Source organism: Taudactylus pleione, unplaced genomic scaffold (assembly GCF_031769625.1).
Source record: "Taudactylus pleione unplaced genomic scaffold, aTauple2 ptg000302l, whole genome shotgun sequence".
In the NCBI taxonomy this organism is placed as follows: domain Eukaryota; kingdom Metazoa; phylum Chordata; class Amphibia; order Anura; family Myobatrachidae; genus Taudactylus; species Taudactylus pleione.
Window position 1 is genome coordinate 11146941 of NW_028284703.1, and position 18060 is coordinate 11165000.

At 47.9% G+C, this 18060-nt stretch overlaps 1 protein-coding gene across 1 annotated transcript in view; it reads left to right on the plus strand.

Moving 5' to 3' along the window:
* The window catches only part of BOD1L1 (biorientation of chromosomes in cell division 1 like 1), a 71181-nt gene that overhangs the window by 11736 nt on the left and 41385 nt on the right, over positions 1-18060 (plus strand). Inside the window, exons 6-7 of the mRNA XM_088482997.1 lie at positions 4505-4668; positions 6552-6666. Coding sequence (XP_088339123.1) covers positions 4505-4668; positions 6552-6666 — 279 coding nt within the window. The remainder of the gene's footprint in view (positions 1-4504; positions 4669-6551; positions 6667-18060) is intronic.

Genomic DNA, 18060 nt, shown 5'->3' on the forward strand with positions numbered 1-18060 from the left:
CTGAATTTCTCTATTGGTCCAGACACACCGGACAGACCTTGTGGTCCGTGATCTCAGAGATGTGTACTTAAATGTTTCAATCCGGAAAATACATTTGTGTCCTCCGATCTGGAGTTTAGTACTGTGACCTTTCGGTTTTGATCACTGCCTTTATTTTGGGCAGAGGTTTCCAAACTCTGCCATTGCAGTCTAGGTTTTAAGGATATCCATGCTTGAGCACCGCTGACTTAGGTAGTACCACAGTCAATTTGATTTAACCATCTGGACTCAAGCATGGATATCCTTAAAACCTGGACTGGAATGGCGGCGTTTGGTAAGCTCTGCCTTAGGGTGTTCACAGAAATTGTGGCATTGATAGCTACCCTTCTCAGATCCGTCAAGGTGACTGTCAGCCTTCACCTGTGTGATCATCTGATCAAGGTGGGTTCCCTGACCTGGCAGAAGACTCATGTCCCAGAGTTGATTCAGAATTTAGAATCCCATCTACAGGAAAGCCAACCTGACGATTATTGCAAGCAGAGGGTGTTTTTAAAGATCCTTATTTTCCCTGGTGATCCCAATTATCCAGCAGACAGGTTCACGTTCGTTTTTTAATGAAGATTCTAGGAAAGATTGGTTCCACCTTCAAGGTGGTACAATTTGCATAATTCTGTTTGAGGGTGTCCAGAACAACCTCATTTTTAAATGTAAATAGTCTTGCCCTCACTTGATTAGTCTGCTTAACAGACTGCCCTAGTAAGTCTGTTTTTCCACTGAAGGCTGAAGAGCAACAACCTCAACAGTAGTTGCCTGGTGTTCATTTTGGGAGCTGTCCTTCAGAACTAGTTTCAGGATCTTTGAATTCCAGAGGAAAGCTCCAGATAAATGTGATGGATTTCAACGTTCGGTTCCATTGATGAATGTTCACCAAGATACAGGCCTACAATGCCATGTTAGTGGTTTACCAAAATCAGTCGCCATGATAATGTGATGTATGGAGCTAAGTGTTCCAGCCATTGCAGCGGTTTTCGTTCCAGGAGTGGAATACTGGAAAGCGCAGACTTCTCAGCTGTGAGATCATTCACCCAGAAGTCTTATAGCAGATTGTGGACAGGTTGAGTTAGCCAGACTCTTCTGCCCCTGGGCAAGGCACAGGTCAAGGTCATTGTACACAGGCATTCTAAGCATGTCACCTTTCTCTAAGACCAGGGGGAAAACTATGAAGCACTTTTCAAAGCCACTGCGTCTTTTTCAGTTTCAGCAGCTAGATTTAAAAGGGCAATGATATTATTACAAAACCATGATTGGTTGCTATGTCATTTTACCCCTTTAAATCTAGCTCCCGAAAGTACCAAAGACATGGGGTCTTTGGAAATGTACCCTCAGGTCTTTTTATTATGTCAGGGACTCTTTCAAAACCAGAGATTACTTTGGATGGCTTTACCCATGCGACTGTTGAAACCATTATCCCTAGAGCTTAGGGTTTTCTGATAGTGGGCTTCAGATTGCTCAAGGCTAGGAATTTTGTTTTGACCAGGAATTACAACACAGTGTTTTGGAGATCTACTTCTGGTGTGAGAGTGAGGGGTTTCCTACCTCTTCTTTTCAGATTAGACCAGTTACTGCTGTCTTGCAGCATTGTCTGGATGGGGTTTGAAACTCATTTCTTTAAAGTTCACATTTTGGCCCTCTCTGTAGTCTTTCAGGAAAATGGTCTTTTTATCTGAAGTTATGACCATCTTCTGGGGAGCGATACATGTGCAGCCTCCGCACATTTCGCCCAGTATTGCTCCTTGTGATCTCAAACTGGTATTGACAGCCACAAATGATTATCTCTTCGAACCAGTGACCTATGGACCCAGTGGATATGCAGGGATCGAACTTGTGCGCTATAGCATGTACTTTATGCGCTACAGGCAGTGAGGGACTTTGAAAAATGAGTGGGGTCCTGGAGGACGCGATGTCACTGACCTGCTCTGTGTGTGCCGTAGCCAATAGCAATCCTGCAGTGTCTCCCCATCCAATTGCGCCAGTAGTGTCTCCTCATCCAATCGCCACTTGAGACCTCCCTTCCTGCCCAGCATGCCCCTCTGCAATTTGAATCCAGCTCATGAGGCTTTACATCGTCCTTCCAATTTCCCTGTTGAAATTCCCTGACTTCCCATAGTATACAGTATGTGGGGGTGGTCTGATCGCATATGGGGAGCTCAAAAGCATAAATTGAGGCGGGACCCATAAACAGTGGAGTAAGACACCCTTTTTTTTTAAGTTGTGGGGCCCCTGTTCGCTCTGTGTTATCACTGAATATGGTGGATATACAGTTCCTTACATGAAGACCGTCTCCATGTTGGATTTCCGACACAACCAGAAGAGTTTCAGAGCAGGGCGTGTAGATCTCTGTTCCTCATCTGAAGACAAGACTGTTCTTAGGAGAAAACCGTTTGTTTGGCTCAAAGTAGTCTCCAAGTTCCATCTTTGGGCCTGATTCCCTACCGTACGCAACTGCAAATACGCATGCATTCTGCCAATTGTTTTGCACTGTGCATGCATATGCATCGCAGTGAGTGAACCGGCCACTGCGATGGGGACTGCGTTTGCAGACCCATCGCAGAGTGATTGACAGGAAGTGCCGTTTGGGGGGGTCGGGGAAACGCAGGCATGCAGGGGCGTGCATAAATTATCCACTGCGATGCCATATGCAGTCTGAGGTCTCATAGCGTGTGTGGAAGTTAGCAATTTTTGAGTAAGGTCTGGTCTTCTGCAAGTGTGCGCATGGGTCTGATGTTACAGATTATTTTGCTATATTGATAAAATATTCGGATGTGAGTAAGGGGAAGTGGGTGTCCTTATGTTAGGCTGCGATCGCAATGCGAATGCAATCATTTGCATATCACCAATGATATTTGCAACTGCGTTGCGTGCGCATTAGCAGAATAGTGATATTTGTTGAATCAGGCCTTCTATCAGAACATTGTCAATTCAGTCCAATGTAAGTCTGCAGAGGAAGAGGGTTGTCTTCGCTTTCCGAATGTTGTAAGGCCGTTGACGACTTGTGTTCATAGGACCCAAGAATTATGCAGGACGAAAGACCTGTTGGTCATTTTTGATGCACACGAGGGGTTGGCCAGCTTTCAAACAGACCTTTTATATTGGAGCAGGTAAGTATACCAGACAAGTTGGTGGCATGAGTCCTTGGCCGAGCGACTGTGTCAGGAAGCCACTTGGTCTTTGGTACTCACTCCCACAAAATTCTACAGATGCAAAAATGTTTTCATCCGAAGATGCTAGGTTTGCATACATTGCGCAGTGCCCCACAACGTCTAAACTTTCCCTACTGGGGGGAGGTACCCAGTGTCCCCCATGGATGAAAGAGAAAATGGTATTTCTATACTTGCGTTTAATCTTTTTCTCTGAGTTTAATAGGGGGCACTGGGTGCCCATGCTTTACACTTTAAGAGGGGTATTCAATATGAAACGTTAACTTCACTGTCGAAGTTGACGTTTCATATCGGAGTTTTTTTCTGCGTTAAGTCTGGTGCGCGCTCCCGCTTATCCACGTATTCAATATAAAATTAACGAAAACGGGAAACTCTGAAGTTGAATTTGCGTAAAGTTACGAAGTTTTCCTTAAAATAATTGTTATTTTTTTTTACTTTTTTTGACACAGTTCTTTTTTAAATGTCATTCTCAGGGGTGCAGGCTAATTTTTTTAAGCTTGCACCCCTAAACCCCAATTCTGCACTTTTTTTCAACACCTATTCAATGGTGAAAACTTATCACCGTTTTTTATCAAAGACTTGTCAAAACTGCGATAAGTCTTTGAAACTGAATAGGGTGTAAAAGTAAAACCTGCGATAATGACGTCATAACGCAAAAACGATGTTATCGCACCCATATTGAATACCCCTGTAAGTTTTTTTTAATATTGTCCAACAAAAACTGGGAGAATACTCCTTACAAGGCAATGTTCTGTTCTATCCTTTTTGTTCTGTCCTTGGTGCTGTTAGTAAAATACTGTAAATCATGGCAAGATTCCAGGGCATAGAGGAGTAGCTTTTGAAGATTAAATGAAAAGTGCTAAAGCTCCTGACACCGCAACCTATATCCCAATGTTATATGTATAAACATCTCATTTTCTCATTCCCACACTCTACTGTTCTTGGTTAGGAAACCGCCAGAGAAAAGCCACTCATATACAGACAGACAACTAAATATACACAGATGGCTCTGTTGTCGTATACAAACCTAGTGCAGCAACACCAACCATCTGTTCTGCCACCTATTTTGCTTTTTTGTTCTAAAGTAAACAATAACCGTGTTAGATTGCATTTGTATGTTACAAAGTAGAAATAATCTTACACGTAAAGAACCAAGAAGACGGCACACAAATGCGGAGCAAAGCGGAGACCAACAAAATATGTGCCCTAAGAAATGGCGATGGGTGGGGGGGTGACCAGGTGGTATTTAAAGATGGCATATTGCACTGTAGACTATTCCTGATATAGATTTTCTTCCACCCCATCAGATGAAGACAAAGGAGATGCTGAGAGCAAAGCCAAGTCTGTTGAACCTACTGAAACAAAGACAAAGGGGACGCGACAAGCCTATGTGCACAAACCATACCTGTATTCTAAATATTACAGTGATTCTGATGATGAACTGACTGTAGAACAACGCCGGCAATCTGTGGTGAGTTTATCTTTTAGTTACTTGATCATTTCATGGATATAGGTTTTGTGTCAACACTGAGCCACACTAAAGTGACCTGGAGATAACCGTTCTAAGTCACTGTCCCTGTTTCAGGGGACTGTAGTGAACCTGGCTCACCTCCAGGCTAGAATAGGGAGTTTTCCATATACCTTTCTGTTTTAATAGGAGCAGTAATTTCTTTGAGATTGTTGTGCTTCAATAACTACTTCTTCCAGGAGTAGAGCCTATAGGTTCCAATAAGACCATAGTCTGTGTGGCACACGTGCTCTAAAGTCATAGCACACATATACACAAGCACAGAAACCAGAACAAATCTCTAATGACGTCCAAATGCCAGAACCAAAATAGTCAGTCCAGGTAGATAGAGGTCTTTATGTCCAGGAAATGTTATACACAAATGTGTCACCCTAAACGTTTGTACCGATTAAAGTACATTGGCACCTTCTGGTGCACTATGGACATACACAGGGTCTGATTCAGAGCCGGACGCTATTTGCGCTCGCTCGTTCAGAAAAAGGGGCTGGCTATTTAAATTGACCGTTCGCTCTTTGCGGTCTGTTGACGCCTCTGTCTGAACGAGCGTCCGAAACATGCGCTCGCTATTTTGAAAAAAACTCCCCCAGGCCGCTCGCATCATACGTCATCTCCGCTATTTATTAGATTAATCGAGTACATCAAAAGGCGAATGAACTGCTCGCTATTCTTGTGGTAGCATTTTCCTACCGCAATCATGCGAGCAGTTCAGGCTAAAAGACAACCAAGTGACGTGGTCGATGACGCTGCTTTGTTAATTATGCACACCCTTAAAACGCCCGTTTTGGCATGCCTGCGTTCGGATCTCCACTCCCCGTTTTCAAGCACCTTCCCCTGTTACCACCCACAAACGCCTCATTCTGTCACTCAAATTAGCAGGCATTCGCTATTTTGCGAGCACACGAATTTCGTCCGCACTGACTGGTTGGCGCATGCGTATTACAACCCATACGCATGCGCAGATGTGCGAACATCGCTCGGAACGAACGAGCGGCCACTTACGAGCGGCTCTGAATCAAAAGCTTTAGCTCCCAGGATGCACCGGTCCTCCTCCACATTTACCCCGCCCCCAGCCAAAAGCAGATCAGTTTGCCTTTGGTGCCGGCAGGAGCCGGTTACACCTTTTTAACATGGGGACTGCATTCAGCAGCCCCAAGCTTTACGCTACTGCTTCAACTACTCCCGCCAGTGGCGCAACATCGGTGAGCAGTCTGGTGATTAAGCCGGGCGCCAGCGGGGCTCAGCTTGCCGCTCCACTGGAAGACCCAAGGCTGCAGCTGGACAAACTGGGAAGACGGGAAACGCGATTCCCCGCTTGCGGCAATCCCATTGCCTGAATGGCTTATATTGTTGGTAACGAGCCCTTCACACTTAGGCTAATTTGAGTGAGGGCGGATAGATGATGGCATGTAGACACATCTACATTTAGTTCCATGCACTATGCATTGCCCCCATAACCTGCAAATAAATGTATAGCAGTTGTATATGTAAATATCTCTCAAGTTCTGACAAAGGTATGAGCGAACGTATGCAAGTATGTATGTGTGAATGTAAGTAGTAGTTTTTCGGCAATGTTGTTTAACTGGAATGGTCCTCGTAGTGCATATTTTTGTTTCCTTGAAAGTAAATTGAAATGCTTTTTCTGTTTCTGCATTAGGCGATGTTTTATTCATACTAATGTATTGCATCTGTATGTCTAATTGCTGATTACGTCTTGCAGTGCAGGCAACAAGGAGAGTGGCTACTCATTTCTTTCTTCCTACCGGGGGACATTACAATTATGTATGTGCTTTCCTCGTTGCTGTTCCTGATACAAAATATGTTTTCAGGCCAAAGAAAAGGAAGAGAGACTTTTAAGGAGACAAATGAAGAGAGAGCGATTGGTGGAAAAACGCAAGCAGAAAGCTACAGAAAAAAACAAGGATTTGAAAATGAAGACTCAAGGTATTTATGTGCCCTGTGTTTATAGGTCCTTGGGTAATAACCTGCAGAACTATTTCTGAATGTAGATCATTTCATAGATCTGACATCTGCTCTGCAGGAAATGAGATGAGTGATTAATAAGCGCTCTCTGTAAAACGTATAGTGCAGGTACTTCATACTTTATCAACTTCTGTTCAGTATACGTTTGCATTTGACTTTATTGGACGGCATTGCCCTGAGAGGATTTTTACCAATGTTTTGCTTAGTTGTTTTTTTTTTCCCCTTCTGTAGTAAGGAAGGGGACACAGATGGTGGGTCATGTTCTACCTCTAGGAGGCAGAGCAGTGACTGCTTCCTATTATAACTCCTCCTGCTCCCCTTCAGTTATTTCCTAGTACCCAGCATTAGATGTATGCACAGGACCTTGGCCCTCATTCAGAGCCGTACGCTCTGAGCAGAGCACACGCTCTGAATGAGGGCCGCCCTCCATAAAAAAGGAGCGTCCTCCTGGACGCTCGTATAGCTGTGGGTCACCACCCACAGCCTATACGAGCGTGCAGTTTGATGGCCGCGATGGTCGTGACCATCGCGACCATCGAAACTGCGAGCCGGAGCCTGCGGTTGAGGTTTTCAACCGCATGGCCCGGAGTGATTTTGGCTCTATCAGAGCCAAAATCACTCCCACTGACTTCACTAGTGATGTCAGTGGGCCGGCTTCTGACGGGAGGCGTTCCCTTGGGAACGCCCCCGTCAGGGAGGCACGCCCACCAAAGGGGGCGTGCTGTCAATCAACATCGACAGCACGCCCCCTTTGATCAGACACAACGAGCGAAGGAAAGTCCTTCGCTCGTCGCGTCTGGCGCATGCGCACGACGGAGCTCCCTCCGTCGTGCGCATGCTCAGTGCAGACCATCGACCCACTTGCGAGCGGACAGCCGCTTGCGAGTGGGTCTGAATCAGGGCCCTTGTCTTATTGATTTATTCAATTTTGCTCTATAATCATTAGTTTTCCCCTGGACTGTGGCAAAGGTATTTTTTATTTATTCCTTACGTCTGCCTGCTTCAAATTCATGGGACCTATGCCCCACCTGTTATGTCTTCAGCATAGCTGGCAGTCATGTGAGGAAGGGGCATTCTCTGCTGCAGGCCCATGCAGCATCACTGATTGTGACCATCTAGTAAACAGGAAGAGCCAATCTGGATGGTTCTTATTATCAGAACAAAATGGGAGATGAGGGGGGGTTTTGTCCAGTTTTCATAATGATGGTGGGGTCCTGTGTCCGAGAAGTCTGGGTCCGAGAAGTGGTCTCTCAGGGGTATGCTATCATTTTCCGGAGGCATCCTCCCCAGAAGTTTTTTTTTATTTGCACAGATCCTCTATCACGTGTGGTCAAGGCCTTTGCCGTCAGGAGGCCATACACCCCTGCTGCAGGCAGGGGTAATAATCCCGGTTCCTGTGTTGCAACAAGGTAAAGGTTGTTATTCCAATCTATTTTTGGTTCAGAAACCAAATGGGTCTAATCGCCCTATTCTAAATCTAAAAATCCTCAACAGGTTTATCCATGTACCCAAGTTCCGTATGGAAACTCTCCAGTCAATTATTTTCACAATGGAGCTGGGAAGGAGGGGGAGATTTTATGGTTTCCCTGGACATTCAAGAAGCCTATCTGCATGTTCCTATTATGCCATCCCACCAACAATTTCTACGGTTTGCTGTCTTACAACAACATTACCAATTTCAGGCCCTGCCCTTTGGCCAATCAACGGCCCCCTGGGTATTTACCAAGATAATGGCAGTCATGATGGCCTATCTCAGGCGTCGGGGAATCAGAATACTACAGGTTGAGTCTCCCATATCCAAAATGCTTGGAACACAGTGGTATCTGCGATATCGGAATATTCCGTATTCTGGAATATTTGCATACCATAATGATATCTTGGGAATGGGACCTAAATCTAAACACCAGAATGCATTTATGTTTCATATATACCTTATACACAGAGCCTGCAGGTAATTTTATATAATATTTTCTTTAATTTTGTGGCTTAAACAAAACTCGTGTACATGAAATTCTTGTATGTCTCATATACACCTTCTACACAAAGCCTGAAGGTAATAATATACAATATTTTTAATAATGTTGTGCCTTAAACAAAGTTTGTGTACACTGAACCATCAAAAAGCAAAGGTTTCATTATCTCAGTCATCCTAAAAAAATAAATAAATCTGTATTTCGCAATATTCGGATATGGGAGACCTTAACCTGTACCATATCTGGACGATCTTCTGATATTGGCACAAACTCCAGTTGTTTTACAACACCATCTTCAAATGACCATAGCCTGCCTACAAAAGCAAGGCTGGATCACCAATTGGAAGACATTCTCTCTCTCTCCAACACAGCAGATGATACATCTGGGAGCCCTTCAGGATTCTCAGGTACAAAGGGTGTTTCTACTAGAGGACAAGATTGTGGCCCTATAATTGCGAGTACGCAAACTGCTACGCAAGCGAAGGGTATCCATTCTATCAGCAATGCAGGTCCTGGGATCAATGGTATCCACCTTCGACATAAGGCCATATTCAATTCCAGGCGAAAAGTCCTGTACTTTTCGCATGGCGGACTTTTCTCCTTCATCCACTAGGGGACACTGGCGTTTCATGACAGTGGGGTATAGACGGTGGGTTGAGTTGAGCCTGGCACTTTAAAAATTTACAAGTGTGACTGGCTCCTCCCCCTCTATGCCCCATCAGCCCCAGTTTTTAGAATGTGCCCGAGTAGAGCCAGTGCACAGGAGCTGTCTCCAGCCCTTATATTAATTTATATAATGTAAAATAAAGAATTCAAGCAAGAGGACAGGCAGACTGTTGCCCGCCACTGTTGACACCGGCTTGTGTCCGGGTCCCCGCTCTCTCCTCACTGCTCAGCGCTCTGGCCGCAGCAGCTGTGAGTATGCACACCTCTCCTGGCTAGCAGGAGAGGTATAAATAATTTGCTGGGCTTTTAACAGCGCACGGCTGTTAGTGCCACGCTGGTGTTTGAGGGCAAACACCGGCGCTGGTTTTTAGGTAGAGGCACACTCTGCTCAGTGCGGCGGTCCTACCTCTGCGTGCCGGTGCTTGTGGAAGGCACCAGGGCGTACATAAGTACTGCTTGCGGCGGTCATACCTCTGGCCCTCGCACGTCTAGTATGTAGCGCGACTGTGACTGCTTTCACAGCCGCTGGGTCTGTAAAGGAGGTTAGTCGCGCGTATATAATAGCGGCGGCCATTATAGATAGGGGGAGGAGCTTGCATAGTGAGTATCCCTCCTCCTCATCCTCCTTCACTACTAGTTTGGCGCGCTCTACACAAGGGAGTGGCGCCTCAGTATAGCCAGACCGTGTACTGATAACAGGGGCTCCCTGGAAGGAGACTGACAGCTTCAGCAGCAAGGGTCTGTAATCTTACAGTAGGGTAGCTTTGACTATCCTATCTATTCTAATTGAGTAGCATTATTATTGAAATTCTGCTCCTCCCTATATTGCTCTGTCTGCTCCTTATACTTGAGTAGCATTATTAGTGAAATTCTGCTCCTCCTTATACTCTTTCTGCATTACTGAGTTGTATGTGGTGTCTGTCTGTGAGTAAATGATGACTTCCAGAACATACAAAGCTGCTTCACAAAAACTGTTTGCCTGCACTAAGTGCAAGAAAAAATTTACCCATGCTCGCTCCGAAGGGTCTTGCCTGTGCGATGCATGTGAAGCAGAGAGTGCTAACACGCAGTCTGTCTCTCCCTCCTTAATAAATAGTTTGGCAGGGGTCATGGCGGATCTTTCTTCTGAATTAGCCGCTTCCCGTAGGGAACGGGAGGCCGCCAGAGATCTACATAGCACATCTCACCCTTCTTTTCTAGCACCAGAACCAGCGTGGGCTCAGAATTTAGTCCGCTCGGTGAATAGCCTTGCGCAGGTTCTGGGTTCTGGGTCTAAAGCTCCCGAGGCTACGGTAAGTCGCCCATCTAAGAAGAGGGCTCTTCCGGCGGTTCTCCAGTCAGATGAGGATTCTGCAGCTGATCACTCGTCTCAGGAGGAGGAAGGGGAGATGCTGGACGAATCAGATGTAGAGACTTGCTCACAAGAACCTGAGGCAATGCAAGGCATTGATGCACTCATCCTAGCGGTGAGGGAAGTTCTTAAGATTTCTGGCCCGGAAGCTCCAGAATTGTTAGAGGACTCCTTATTTGCCAGGTCACAGAAGATTGCTGTCACATTCCCTGTTTCTCTCCAGTTGGACGAACAGATGACGGCAGCCTGGCAGAATTCAGACCGTAAATTCCAGATTCCTAAGCGTTTTTTCTCTCTTTACCCGTTTCCAGCGGAAAATAGAAAGAGGTGGGAGACCCCGCCACTTGTGGATTCTTCGGTTTCTCGGTTGTCAAAGAAGACCACGTTACCTGTTCCAGGAGCTACTACATTGAAGGAAACCTCAGAGCGGAGATTAGAAACCACTTTGAAATCCATTTATACGGCTGCAGGTGCACTTCTCCGGCCGGCCTTGGTAGGCTCTTGGGTCAACAAGGCTGTGGAAGATGGGCGGAACAATTGACTGAGGGTCTTAAATCCAACACTCCGCGGGCAGATCTGATTACCTTGGCAGAACATATTCAGGAATCTGCAGTATACTTAGGAGACGCCTCCAGAGATATTGGCCAGGTAGGCGCTAGGATTTCTGCTTCGGCGGTCTCTGCTCGCCGGGCACTTTAGCTTCGTGCCTGGCAAGCGGATGCTGAGTCAAAAAGAGCGGTTGAAGCTTTTCCTTTCACAGGTGATATTTCTACTTCAGGGTCCATAGGGGGTCCACAGGGTTGACCTTGGGGTATAGGTTGGGAACCAAATCCGGGCACCACGCAGTTAAAGCTTTTAGCTCCCAGGATGCACTTGGGTCCACTCTCCCTATAACCCCGCCCCCCAGCCAGAGGCACCTCAGTTTAAGTTGGTGCCCGGCCGGAGTCGGGTCACCGTTAGTGCAGTGGGGAGCTGATTAGCAGCCCCTAAGCTTAAAATTTATTTTAAAAAATAGTTTTATTATTTTTTACTACTCTTCAGAGCGGCAGCGTCAGACTGTCCAATGGAAGTCTAAGCTGCCACTCCTACACCCCGCCGGCGCTGCGACGCCAGTACAGATCTGGGGATCGCAGCGGGACCCCAGAGTCTGTACTAGCCGGGCTCTGGAGGAATCCCTGGGCTGCTGCCGGATCGACGGGGACAGGTAAGTCGCGTGGTCACCGCTTGCGGTGATCCACGTGTGTATGCAGCTTTATGCCTCCGGTCTCTGGGGAAAGACCGGAGGCGCTAGCGGTGGCGGCGGGCTCCCCCTCCATGGAGGCATACCCCGCGTGTCCACTAGACCACCAGGGATTATAGCGACAGCGGGAGCCGGCATCCCGGGGGGTTAATTGCTAGCCAGGGGAGGAAGCCTTCCCTGTCTAGCGGCTCCTCCCCTCAGCTCAGCGCGCCTTTCAACACGCAGTCTGGCGTCGCTGAGCTGCTTCCTCCGCGGGCCACGCTTCTTCTGATGTCTCCAGCAGCCATTATCTCTCGGTGGTGCTGCAGAACTCCTAGGATGACAGTGAGCCCAGTCCCCCTGCGTACCTGGCCATTTTGGGTGAGTGTACACAGCGCTATAGCCTTCCCAGACACTGAATCTGGGCAGTTGAATGTAGCGGCATTGTGCAGTATATTATATGTCATGCAAATGTATGTATATATATTTTTCTGCATTGTATGTGACTTATGCTAGTGCTGACTGTCTGCTTTTCTCACCTGTCAGTGTATATCTATCCCTTTTCTTTATCTGCCCTAATACAGGTGTACCTAGGGTGGTTCTGAGACCTCACATATATATATACTTGTTAATATTTGTGAGGTTTGTCACATACTGTTGCGTGCTGCACGTTGCCATATTTTTAGATGGAACTGTGTGTTGCAAACGCTGATAATGGGTCCCTGCAGCTAATCTTAGCGTCAGTCAGGACCGGTATGGCGCTGCTTAATATTTCCGTCAAGATAGTCAAATATATCTGACCAGGAGATTGCGCACGATACTGCACCCATTATTGCTATCCTGCAAGCCATGTGCTGCAGGTATTAGTGCGGAGGATTTGACTCAGAAAGGTTTTTTATGCGGCGCCATCTGGTGCATGACCCCTTTGGGCGGTTTATTTCTCAGGATCTCCTCCTTTGAGGATCGCTGGACTGGCCCCATTGTCGTAACTCGCTTGTGGTTACTTCACCATACTGCCCTTTTCAACTCGGGGTATCTCGTAATTTCTTGCACTTTACCCGTTTCACAGACTATCGCTGCGGATGCGTCTGTACCCTATGGCTACGTTATGGGAAAGCAGAGGTGCAGTCTCCTACCATGGGGAAGATCTTGTTTGGACCGGCCTTGACAAGATTGTTGCATCATTGGCAGTATCACTAACGGAGAGATACCGTCTTTAGCTACTCTCACTACATTCGGACTAACTCTGTTAAGTCTTTTTGTCCTCAGGGTCAGCCTAAAGGCCTGTTTTTTCCTAGGCTGTTGGCCTCCACGGGGACCACCATATCTAGTACCGAGCTGTCCTGGACTTCTGGACGGCCCTGCTTCTACGCCGGAGGATAAACCTTCAGCCTGACGGGGCAGGTCTACATCTGGGGGATTCCAGAGTGAGATACTGATTCTCAACGGCCTCTCATTGCTCAGGCGGCCTCCTCACAGGCGTTGTTACACGGGCCCTTCTTCCGATCAGGGCCTTACAAACCCAGAAAGCTATATAGCCTTTGCGGTAAGCAGAGCTATTTCGGCCAGCCTCACTATCTCAGCGAGGGACTGGTTGTTCTTTTTTCTTTCTGGGGCAGTGACTGACTGGTCCTTCATTTGCCTATACTGTCTCAAATCCCTGAATCAGATTCCAAGGGTGCCTGGACTCAGGTGGAATCCTCCTTGCTCCATCATCCGATGTTTGGATCCTGGGGACTTTATGGTATATCTGAGTATTCAGGATACGTACCTACGGGTACATACAGAGCCCTCTCATCAGCAGGGGTTCAGGTTTGCTGTGCCACAGCAAAACTTGCAAGTTTCGGGCTCTGCCTTTTGGGACTGTCCTTAACTCCACCGGGGTTTACCAGCTTTACGGATTTTCTGACGGTTCACCTGTTCAGTGTATCCGAATGCTCCTTTCTCTGGACGTCCTCCTGCTTTTAGCAGGATCACCGAGGTACTTTACCGCCGGGTCAGGATAACCGTGGCTTTTTCTCGGCACAGATAATTAGTCACCGGAGAAAAAGTCCTCCCTGTATCCCTCACAGAGTATTCTTCATCTGAGAGCACTGCTGGATTCTCAGGAATCTGAGAATTTTTCTGGCGTAAGACAAGCTCTCCACTCTTCAACTTGGAGTGTGCGGATGTCTACGCGGTCGACATGTGTCATTACTCTTGGTGATGCGCGGTCTCCCAGAGTGTCTACCTTTTGGGAGGGGGGAATGTGATCAGTTCCATTCCAGGCCTTGCCATAATTGACTCTTCTCCAGATGGATCGAGTTTTTTCCATCGGATCGCTGTTCGGCCGATGATGCTCTCTCCGGAGGCGAGTCGGTCTCTGTCCGGGTGGCTATGGCCATCTCGTCCAGGGTATTCTTTGCTGCAGACAGTGTCTGGTCCGCATTCATTTCGGGGTAGCTGGACGTCTGTCGCTTCCGCCCTGCCACTTGTTGGAACTTTCGGCTGTCTTGGGCCTTCACTCTGGCCTAACCCTTATGTCACGGTAAACCTGCATAGGTTCAGTCCAACAGTGTCACAACAGTGGCTTCCATCTAGGCAACACTGGTAGTTCGGTGGCAATGACAGGAATGTCATACATTTTGACATAGTCCAAGGGTCTTCTCCTGGCCAACTCTGCAGTGTTCATTCTGGGAGCTCTCCATTGGGAAGCGGGCTTCCTCAGCCGTCACGACGTGCATCCCAGGGACTAGTCTCTTCTCCAAGAGAGGTTTCAACTCCTAGTGAGCAGAAGGGGCCTCCCTGAGGTGATTGGTCCTCATGGCTTTCTGACTCTATCACACACTACCGGTGTTACAGTCCAGCTCTAGGAGTACTGAAGCTACCTTCAGTGGTACTAGGATTTTCGGAGTCTCCTCATCGATGCTCCGTTCCTACTGCTTCACTATCTGGACCTGTTGTCTCAGGGTCCTTGTTTTTCCCTGGACCTGGATCGTTTGTCTATGACTGCGCCCCTGCTGTGGTCCTAGGGCTTCCCTGGCTCTGTCTTCATTGAGATGTTTAGAGCAGACAGGCCAGACTTTGCTGGGATATGCCACAGACTGTAGCATACGTAATTCTTACGGTATCGTACCTGTCGATATGATCCTCCGGTGTCCAGGATTTCCAGATCTTCTGGCATTCCTGCCGGCTGGCGTGGGTTTCACCCTCGGCCTGGCCTTCCTGACAGTGCGGATCTCTACACTGTCGGTATGGTTAAGATATGGAATTGCTCCACTCTGGTATCCAGTTCATCCTTTGGTGTGTTTTCTGGCTTACGCCTCCATTTGTCCTCTCTAGGGACTCCTTGGGAGTTAGTAGTGGTTCTTCGTTCCCTCCGGGGACAGTCGATGGAACCGCTGGTTGTGATAGCCATTACATGGTCTATTGCTTAGGCTCTCTCTCTCTTTCTCTCAGGGTGTTTATATTAACCAGGAGAGTGTCTGACTTGGGAGCGTTCTCATGTGGCTCCCTCTTCTGGAGTGCATCATGTCAGGGTGTGAGTTGCTCTCTCCCGGTGTTTCTTCTTAATGTGGTTTTTACGTTCCATATTATTCTGGAACTTATGGTACAGCCATTCAGCCCCCAGTCCTCTCGGCTGGTGTGGCCTCATTGACTGTGGTCCGGCCTCTTTGGATTTATGTGATCCGTTCAAACTCCTTACGGAAATCGGACTCCTTATTGGTGGTCTGAGATTTCTAGTTTTCACAGGAAAGGATGGCCGGCCTATAACTAAATGTTGGCTGGATGGCCTCGTATGTCTTCCCCAGGGGCTTACCCAGGGGTAGGCCTTTCTGTTGTTGATGCTTGTTTTTTTCTCGGGCCATGTAACCCTTGTGGGCGGCTCGCTGTGGCGCCTTGGCTGTTTTGCCTTACTAGGTGGCCACGTGGTCTTCTGTCCACACCTTTTTAAGGTTCTAGGCATTGGTTTCCTTTGCCTCTCAGGATGCTTCCTTTTTGGCGACGGATTCTCCTCTCAGCACAGGAGCGTCCCCACCCTTGGTTTAACTGCTTTGGGACATCCCCAAGGTCAACCCTGTGGACCCCCTATGGACCCTGAAGTAGAAAACAAGAGATATGGTAAGAACTTACCTTTTTTATCTCTGTTTCTACGAAGTCCATAGGGTCCACAGGGCGCCCGCCCTGACGCACCTTGCTTCATATGGGCTGTGTTACTGGTCACCGGTTTCCCGTCTCCTTTTCTGTGAGTATGGTTCTAGAGTGTTCCAGTTTTCTCTCTTTTTCTCTCCTCCTCCGGCCTTTGGCTACTTACAAACTGAGGTGCCTCTGGCTGGGGGGCGGGGTTATAGGGAGAGTGGACCCAAGTGCATCCTGGGAGCTAAAAGCTTTAACTGCGTGGTGCCCGGATTTGGTTCTCAACCTATACCCCAAGGTCAACCCTGTGGACCCTATGGACTTCGTAGAAACAGAGATAACAAAGGTAAGTTCTTACCATATCTCTTGTTTTTATTTGGTCCAGAGCTGGACAAGTGGATCTCGCTGGCCACTGGAGGTAAGAGTACTTTTCTACCTTCATCAGCACCTCCTCTGCGTCGATCGTTTAGGAGACCTTCCTTTCTTTCCTTTCGAGCATCTGCAAGATTTCAGGGACGACCGCGAGGTTAGTCTTCAGCGGGGCGAGGAGGCCGTGCTAGAGGACGTCAAGTGACTAATGCCCGCCGTCCAGATCCCAAGCCAGCAGACAAGCCTGTGGCATGACGGGCTCCCATCCCATCTCGGAAATCCGAAGGTGGGGGCTCGCCTCCAGCGTTTCTGGGAGGTTTGGAGACGGACTTCTCCAGACACTTGGGTTCGGAATCTGGTATCTCAGGGATACAAGATCGAGTTCGCCTTCACTCCTCCTGTGCGTTATTTTACAACAGGTTTTCCCGTCAATCCCTTGAGGCAACTAATTTTGCGTCAAGCGATCGACAAACTTTTGCTGGCAGAGGTTCTTGTTGCGGTTCCCACTGCACAAAGACAACAAGGGTTTTACTCAAACCTTTTTGTGGTTCCGAAACCGGATGGGTCAGTCAGACCCATTCTGAATCTGAAATCCTTGAACCAGTATTTATCATTTCACAGGTTCAAAATGGAGTCTCTCCATTCTGTCATTGCGGGACTAGAGGCAGGAGAGTTTCTGGTGTCGATAGACATCAAGGACGCCTATCTGCATGTCCCGATTTGGGTTCCTCACCAGGCTTTCCTCAGATTTCCCATCAAGGAAGCTCATTATCAGTTTCAGGCCCTGCCGTTCGTTCTCTCGTCAGCTCCCAGGGTATTCACCAAAGTGATGGCCGTCATGGTGTCTCACTTGCGCTCTCGGGGGGTGACGATAGTTCCGTACCTGGACGATTTACTCATCAAGGCTCCGACGGCAGAAGTCCTTTTACACCGTGTCCCTTACACATCAGATTCTCATTCAACACTGATGGATTGTGAACTTCCAGAAGTCTCAGTTGATGCCGTCGCAAAGACTTCAGTTCCTAGGAATGATTCTAGACACTGTTCTGCTTCGTATATTCCTGCCAAGGGACAAGGCCTAGCCATACAGGAGCTGGTTCGTTTGGTGCTCAGACCCAGGAAAGTGTCTGTGCATCTTTGCATCCGTCTCCTGGTGAAAATGGTGGCTTCCTTCGAGGCCATCCAATTCGGCAGATTTCACTCCAGAATTTTTCAACTGGATCTTCTGTCTCAATGGTCCGGGTCCCACCTACAGATGCATGGGCTGGTGCGTCTGTCTCCCCGGACCCGCATATCCTTGCTCTGGTGGCTTCGGACGGAGCATCTGTTAGCGGGTTGGCGCTTCGGAATTTGGAATTATACCTTGGTCACCATGGACGCCAGCCTCCGCGGATGGGGAGCTGTGATTCTGGACAATCACTTCCAGGGGCTTTGGTCGCAGCAGGAATCCCTCTTATCAATCAATGTTCTCGAACTGCGGGCAGTCTACAGAGCTTTGCTACAGGCTGCTCCTCTGTTACGAGGACTTCCGGTTCGGATACAATCCGACAACGCCACGGCAGTGGCATACATAAATCGCCAAGGAGGAACCCGCAGTCGTCTGGCAATGAGAGAAGCCAGTCGCATCCTTCTGTGGGCAGAAAGACACGTAGAGGTCATTT